This window comes from Orycteropus afer, unplaced genomic scaffold (assembly GCF_000298275.1).
Source record: "Orycteropus afer afer isolate SDZICR_OR568_19922 unplaced genomic scaffold, OryAfe1.0 scaffold00597, whole genome shotgun sequence".
In the NCBI taxonomy this organism is placed as follows: Eukaryota; Metazoa; Chordata; class Mammalia; order Tubulidentata; family Orycteropodidae; genus Orycteropus; species Orycteropus afer.
In genome coordinates, this window is record NW_006922184.1 from 914,254 (window position 1) to 922,732 (window position 8,479).

General features: G+C 43.3%; 1 protein-coding gene across 1 annotated transcript in view; it reads left to right on the plus strand.

The window, feature by feature from the left end:
• AFF2 (AF4/FMR2 family member 2) overlaps positions 1-8,479 on the plus strand; it is a 431,977-nt gene that overhangs the window by 177,063 nt on the left and 246,435 nt on the right. Inside the window, 1 exon segment of the mRNA XM_042783029.1 lies at positions 4,636-4,680. Coding sequence (XP_042638963.1) covers positions 4,636-4,680 — 45 coding nt within the window.

Genomic DNA, 8,479 nt, shown 5'->3' on the forward strand with positions numbered 1-8,479 from the left:
TATCCCACCTGAATTTAGAGACCATCTGAAGAATAGATGTGACCCAATGGACACTAATAAGACTAGACATGTTGTGGAATGACATCAAGGACATCATCCATGAAGAAAGCAACAGGCCATTACAAAGACAGGAAAGAAAGAAAAGACCAAAATGGATGTCAGAAGAGACTCTGAAACTTGTGCTTGAGTGGGAAGTAGATAAAGTGAGTGGAAGAAATGAGGTAAAAGAGTGGAACAGAAGATTTCAAAGGAAGGCTTAAGAAGACAAAGTAAAATACTACAATGAAATGTGCAAACACCTGGAAATGGAAAATCAAAGGGAAAGAACATGCTCAGCATTTCTCAAGCTGAGAGAACTGAAGAAAAGAATTCAAGTCTTTAGCTAAAATATTGAAGAAATCTAAGGGCAAAATATTGAATGATGCAGGAAGCATCAAAAGAAGACAGAAGGAATACAGAGTCACTGTACCAAAAAGAATTGGTTGATGTTCAACTATTTCCAGAGGTAGCACATGATGGAGAACCAGTGGTATTGAAGGAAGAATTCCAAGCTGCGCTGAAGGCACTGGCAAAAAAACAAGGCTCCAGGAACTGATGGAATAACCCTGAGATGTTTCAACAAATGGATGCAATGCTGGAGGTGCTCACTTGTCTATGCAAAGAAATTTGGAAGACAGCAACCTGGCCAACTGACTGGAAGAGATCCATATTTGTGCCCATTCCAAAGAAGGTGATCCAACAGAATGCAGAAATTATTAAACGATATCAGCATTATCACATGGAAGTAAAATCTTACTGAAGATAATTTAAAAATGGTTGCAGCAGTATATTGACAAGGAACTGCCAGAAATTCAAACCAGATTCAGAAGAGGACATCGAACAAGGGATATCATTGCTGATGCCAGATGGATCTTGGCTGAAAACAGAGAATACCAGAAAGACGTTTAGTGGTGTTTTATTGCAAAAGCATTTGACTATATGAATCACAACATATTATGGATAATGTTGTGAAGGATAGGAATTCCAAAACACTTAATTGTGCTTGTAAGGATCTTGTACATAGATGAAGAGGCAGTCGTCTGAACAGAACAAGGAGATGCTGCATGGTTTAAAACCAGGAAGAGTGTGTGTCAGGGTTGTATTCTTTCACCATATTTATTCAACCTGTATGCTGAGCAAATCATCCAAGAAGCTGGACTGAGTGAAGAAGAACACAGCATCAGAATAGGGGGAAGACTCATTAACAATCTGCGATATGCAGATGACACAACCTTACTTGCTGAAAGTGAAGAAGACTTGAAGCACTTACTGATGAAGATCAAAGACTACAGCCTTTAGTATGACTCACACCTCAACATAAAGAAAATGAAAATCCTCACAACTGGACCAATAAGCAACATCACAATAAATGGAGGAAAGCTTGAAGTTGTCAGGAATTTCATTTTACTTGGATCCACAATCAATGTCCGTGGAAGCAGCAGTCAAGAAATCAAACATATTTCATTGGGCAAATCTGCTGCAAAGAACCTCTTTAAAGTGTTAAAGAGCAAAGATACCACTTTGAAGAATAAGGGGCACCTGACCCAAGCCATGGTATATTCAATGGCCTCATATGCATTGAGAGCTGGACAAAGAATAAGGAAGACCAAGGAAAAGTTGATGCGTTTGAAATGTGCTGTTGGTGAAGAATATTGAATATACCATGGACTGCCCGAAGAAGGAACAAGTCTATCTTGGAAGAAGTACAGCCAGAATTCTCCATAGAAGCGAGGATGGTGAGACTTCAGCTCATGTACTTGGAACATGTTATCATGGGGGACCAGTCCGTGGAGAAGGACATTGTAAAATAAAGGGTCAGTGAAGAAAAGGAAGACCTTCAACAAGCTAGATTGACACAGTGGTTACAATGGCCTCAAATGTAGCAATGATTGAGAGGATGGAGTAGGAAGGGTAGTGTTTCTTTCTGTTGCATGTAAGGTAGGTGTGAGTTGCAACCAACTGAACAGAACCTAACAAGAGCAACAACATAAGTGTACCCAGGAGCCCAAGTGATGCAGTAATTAGTGCTTGGCTGCAAACCACAAGGTTGTGGTTCAAACCCACCAGATACGTGTGGCAGTCTGCTCCCATAAAGATTATAGCCTTGGCCATCCTGTGGGGCAGTTTTACTCTGCCCTATAAGGGTGCTGTGAGTCAGAATCAACTTGATGGCAGTGGGTTTTTTGGTATAATGTGTATCCAGATGACTTTTTCATACTTTTTTTCTACTGTTTCTTCCACCCAGTATTGGAGTATTATAAATGTTGGAAGGGTGACTATTTAATTTATCATCCAAACTGAGACATTGTTGAGGATGGTAGGAGACACATCAGGATAACAACTGTAAACTGGGACCAACCTGATTAACACGGGATGGATGACCCCCTCAGTATCAGTGACCCGATCTCACCTGCCTCCCCTACTTGGGATTTGATGTCCTTGGGGCAGAAACTTCCCTTACATATAGAAGGTATTCAATAAATTTTGGTTGAAATGAATGTATGTACAATGGAGACTTTAATGCTAATTTAGATTATGCTCAAGATTCTAGTCTGTTTTTTTCAAGTTGAGGAAAATTGGCACCATGTTCTATTCTCCATTTCCCCAGATGTGTTGAGCTCGTACTTCTATCTTTTGCAGAGCAACTATGGGATATGATTTAATAGGCCCTGCAAGAGGTTTGGGGGACACTTAGACTCTGTGACAGTGCTCCCTTCCAGGGCTGACCTGTCACCTCCCAAGGCAGTTAATTAAACAGACCAGCTATTCTATTTACCAGACTTGGAGGGACATGGAAGTGATCAGATTGTAATCTTGAGGAGGTGAAGATGTGAAGGGAAGAATCAAGAATGTTTGAAGGAATGGCTATAGCCTATACTTGTGACATCACGGCCAGCAGACCTTTCTTTGGCTGCCTGTCCCAGGGCCAAGTCCTTCACCAGGCACCACCACATAGCGAGCTAGCTGACTTTGGTGCTCGGCTTCTTCCTTTCATGGCCTCTGGAGGAAAAGGGCCATATGCCTGACAAGGAGCATGGACCTGGTATGCTTCTGCTAGTTAATTGCATTTTGATTGATTGGGACAGTGTCACACTGGGACAGATGACTCATGGGATTCTCTTTGGGATTAGACTTTCAAGATTCTGAGTGCCATGGCAAGCATACAATTTGCATAAGAGTTTAGCCTTAGAGTTTTGGATGAGAATTGGATGAGAATTCTAGGCATGTGGTTGGACATTTAAGCTGAAAGAGAACTCGGGTTTAATCATGGTAGTGTTTTGTGTAGGCCTCATCTTTTTCTTTTTATCGTGATAAAATATGTACAACAAAAATTTGCTGGTTTCATCATTTTTAAGTGTACAATTCAGCGACATTAATTACATTCACCATATTGTTTTGCCATCACCACTATCTCCAGACAGAAACTCAGTGAACTCCTTCTCCCACCTGCCCCTGGTACTCAGCAGCCAACCTTTGTCTCTATGCATTTCTCTATTCTGGATATTTCATATAAGGGGGATCATGTAATATTTGTCCTTTTGTGACTGGCTTATTTCTTAGCATAATGTTTTCAAGTTTCACCCATTTTGTAGTATGTACTGGAACTCCATTTTTCTTTATTGCTGAATAATATTCTATGGCATGTATATACTACATTCTGCTTATCCATTCATGGACACTTGGATTGTTTCCGCCTTTTGGCTATTGTGCATAATGCTGCACTGGATGTTAGTCTACACTTACCTGTTTCTGTCCCTGCTTTCAAGTCTTTGGGGTATATACCTATGTTGTTGTTGCTGCTGTTGTTATGTGCCATTGAATCAGACCCAACTCATAGCAACCCCTCCTTGCATTTCCAAGGTGGTATCACTATGGAAGTAGATTGGCCAACCTTCCTTCTGAGGAGTGGCTGGTGGGTTTCAACTGCCAGCCTTCTGGTTAGCAGTCAAATGCCTTAGGTGCTATGCTACCAGAGCTCCCATTATATAGGCCCCATCTTAGAAAACTCTAAGTTTGTGAATAACATACCAAAGTATTCCAGAGGATCTAAAGGGCCTTGTTGTTGTTGTTGTTGTTATGTGCCATCGATAAAGGGCCTTAGAGATCACAAAGTCAAGCTCCCTCTTTGGGTAGAAGAGCAAAATAAAGCCCAGAGAGAGGAGAGGAATAGCAGTCCCACACGAACCCCTTTCTTTCTTCACCTTGTACCATGGTCTTACTGGTTTATGAAAGTAAAACAAAATTGGCCATTTGCAGATAATTATTGCTATGTATTTAAGGAGCCCTGGTGGCACAGTGGTTGAGGCACTTGGCTGCTAACCAGAAAGTCGACGGTTCAGTCCCATGAGTTGCTCTGTGGAAGGAAGATGAGGCAATCTACTTCTGTAAAGATTTACAGCCTTGGAATCTCTATGGGTTGCTATGAGTCAGAGTTGACTCAGTGGCAATGGAGTATGTATTTAATAAGAAATAATTGATAGCTAGATGGTCTTTATTTGCAATCTCTTTTTCCTACAGAATTAGCTATTATATAGTCTTCTCTGAGAAGAACTAGACAGTGTCTAATTGGTTTTGTTTTGTTTTGTTTTGTTTTAGGTCAGCCTTCCCAGTGATCCAAGCTGTGTGGAGGAAATCCTGCGGGTGAGTTTAAATGTTTGTTTCTGTGCGTTTTTATAAGGAGGCCATCTATCTGCTTAAGCTGTTTCAAGTAATTACTGTTTTGTTTCAAGGAAGATCAGGCTGAGGAATCCTCGCTCCCCCTTCAAGACCCTTCTGCTTCTATTTCCTGGGTCGTTTCTCTCCCTCCTCTCATCCTCTAACCAAGCTGGTCTCCGGATCTCACTGAGCCTCCCTCCCAGTCCTTCTCAAAGTCTTACTTTAAGTCTTGGACAGAGAACTCATCACTTCCTTTAGGGAAGTGATTCCCTATTCAAGTCTTGTGAGCTACCTGAAATCCTGGTCTTTCTGTTTTCTGGGCTCTCAACTCACACTCACTGCAGACTCCTTCTGCATTGTTGATGGAACATGACTATGGAGACTGCAACCTTGACTGAGGAGACATTATGGGAAATGTTACTAATGGGAATGAATTTATGCATGAGAGTGGAGTGGCATGGAGGTAAAACAAAGGTGAAAAATGCTGCTAGCACCTATCCCAAAGCAAACAATTAAACAACAATGAAAAACCAAAGCAAAGTCCCTCCTCACCCCCACCCCCCACCCCCCAAAAAGTATCTACTATGTCTGGCTATTGGCATTATATGGCAGTATGGGTTGTCAAGAGTAGGAGTCAGGAGACATGAGTTTGAGTCCTGGCTCTACCATTTGTCACCTGTGTTGACTTCTGACAGATGACTTCATCTTTCTGAATCTCCCTTACTCGTTTCTAACAGAGGACAACAATACCTGGCCTAATTCCCCAATAAGCTGCCAGGCCAGACGTAAATGATAACTGCTCATCAGTGTAGCGCTGAGCAGACCATGCAGACCTTCAGTGTGGAAAAGAAACCATCCATGTGTCAAGAACAATTCTGCACTCCCTTTCCCCACTTCCCACAGTCATGCCTACTCCCTCCTGGGCATCCCTGTGCTAAGTGTCTTCTTAAACCCATTGCTGACAAGTTGATTACAACTCAAGGTGACCTCATGTATGTCAGCGTAGAACCATAGGGTTTTCAATGGCTGTAACATTTCAGCTGAGAGGAACTCTGGTGGCGCAATGCCTAAGGCATATGGCTGCTAACCAGAAGGTTGGTGATTCAGACCCACCAACCCCTCTGTAGAAGGAAGACAAAGCAATCTACTTCCATAAAGATTTACTGCCTTGGAAACCCAATGGGGGTTGCTATGAGTCAGACTCAACTCAATGGCATTGGGTGTTTTTTTTTTTTTTGGTGACATTTTGGAAATAGATTGCCAGGTCTTTCTTCCAAGACACCTCTGGGGGTATTCCAACCACCAACCTCTTGGTTTGCTTTACCATTTCTGCAACCCAGGGACTACAAGTTCCTTCTTAAAAAAAACAAAAAAGAAAAAATGCCATCCAGTCCATTCTGACTGTTAGTGATGCTAAAGGACAGGGTAGAATTGCCCCCATAGGATTTCCAAAGCTGTAATCGCTACAAAAGCAGACTACCACATCTTTCTCCCATGAAGCCTCTGGTGGGTTCAAACCACTGACTTTCTGGTTAGCAGCTGAGTACTTAAGCATGGTGGCAACAGGGCTCCTCTTAGTCCGGTGAAAATGCAGCCAAAGGAGTTAAAAAGAGCAGAAAGCTGTTTCACATCTGGATGGCCCACACCTCATCTCCACTGCTGTGGATAGTCATACATCCGTTTCAGCCCAAGAACATTGTTCCTGACTGTTGAGATGAGTCCAGTCATGCTAACCAGAGGTGAGGATAGGGGAATTAGGGATATGCTGGCCATTTGTGTGAGATAAGAGCCCACCAGCCCCTGGGTCATCTCTCCCCAGTGCCCAAGGGCAGGGATGGAGGGCGGTGGCTGTTGTGAATTCCACAAGGGTGACGAACCCTGGGGACTCAGCCCCCTGTTCCTTCCCACTGTGGGGAGATAGGTAAAATGCACCCAATCCTTGTTAGCCAGCCACCTTCCCGAGTGCAAGGTAACATTCAAAGAGAAGTCACACCCAGGTCTACTCTGTACCCTTGCTTCCTCTGTTGTTCCCTTGGTCACAAGCATACATGGCTTCAGTGGCTGTGTCTGAACTTCCAAAGGAATGCTGGACCCACCTTAAAACCACCACCTAATTTATCCCAATTGTAATCCTTTCCTTCAGAGCAGCCCAGCCCCCATGCCGAGGAGGTTCACATGGTGACTAAGTGAGAGAAACAGGGCAAACACCTGTCCAAGGCTGGGGACTCCAGTCTGCTTGAGAATCCACTAGAAAAACAACAGAATGTCACTTAAACAATGAAAGAAAAGGAACCATTTGCCTTACTAAGCTTGTAAAGGATAGAAAGCAACAAAAGTCCTTCTGTTGGTCTTCAATGAGAATCTAGGGGAACCTGTTTTTCTTTCTTTTTCTTCTGAAGGACTATAGATTGTATAGAATTCTTTTTGCACCAGCACCATTAATGAGGGGGCTTTCCTTCATTGAAACGTTAAATGTTTCATTCCTCATGGTTAGAATAGAAATGAGCTTTTCAAAATAGACGTCTCCAATTTTATGGCTAATTCTTAAAGTTTTACAGACTACATGACATGTCACAGGAGCTCTGGTGGCCTAGTGCCTAAGGCATTTGACTGCTCACCAGAAGGCTGGCAGTTCAAACTCACCAGCCACTCCTTGGAAAAAAGATTGGGCAATCTATTTCCGTAGTGATACTGCCTTGGAAAGCCAAGGAGGGGTCTCTATGAGTCGGATCCCACTCAATGGCAGTGAGTTCTTTTTTGGATGACATATCACAACAGAGGGTACTTCTGGGACTTCTTCGTTATCACATTCTCATGGCTTTGTTTGTCCGGGGGCCTTGAAGCCCCATTGTAGGTCAGTCAGGGCCTCGTTCCCCATCTGCCTCCTTTGGGTGCAAGTACCTTTTCTTTGTGTCTCCACTTCTTTCTGACCGGTTCAGTAATTTTCAAACTCAGCAAAGTCCAAAGCAGGGTCGTTTTCTTGCCTGCCCTGAAGCAGAGCCATGTGGAGGGAGGAAGGGTAGACTAGGGGTAGCAAGAGCGGCCTCTGGCTTCCTGTGTGACTCCATCACTTTCTAGCTGTGTGCCTTTGCAACCTCTGCATCTGGAGAAACAAAAACTGAAACAAACCAGCACAAAACAACAGTTGCTGTCGAGTCGACTCTGACTCATGGTGACCCCAGTGTGTGTCTTAGTAAAACTGTGAAGGCAGGGGCCAATGACTCACCCCTCCACCACCCTCCACCTCTGGTGCAATGTTCTTGAAACTGGACACATTGTTTGCATATGTAACATGGAAATTTCAGTCTGCTTGCTCCCCACCTTTTCCAATGCACTGGTCCCCCTCTTTTTCCTTCTACTGCACAGCAGCCAAATGTGTGAAAACCCACATCATCTCACACTGGGACAGCATTGAATACCCGAGTACAATACAACACAACCAACCTCTCCCCACTTGCAGCGCCCCAGTGTCCCAGGCAGTGGGAATACTTGTGCCTAATGCATTTTATTTTGACCCCATTCTCAAAACGGTGTCCAAATTCATACCAGTTGGCCTTCTTTTAAAGTGCCTCTCACCATTTCTCTGCCAACTTCTACTTCTCTTTGTTCTCCTGTTCTTGCAAGAGAATGGAGCCCACTGTGTCTGGGCTCCCAGCAGTTTCTTCTTGCCTACATGCCTTTTTTTTTTTTTTTTTGTGATTGGGGTGAAAGTTTACAGAACAAATTCACTTTCCATACAGCAGTTCACATACACTTTGTCTCATGACATTGACCACAAATTACC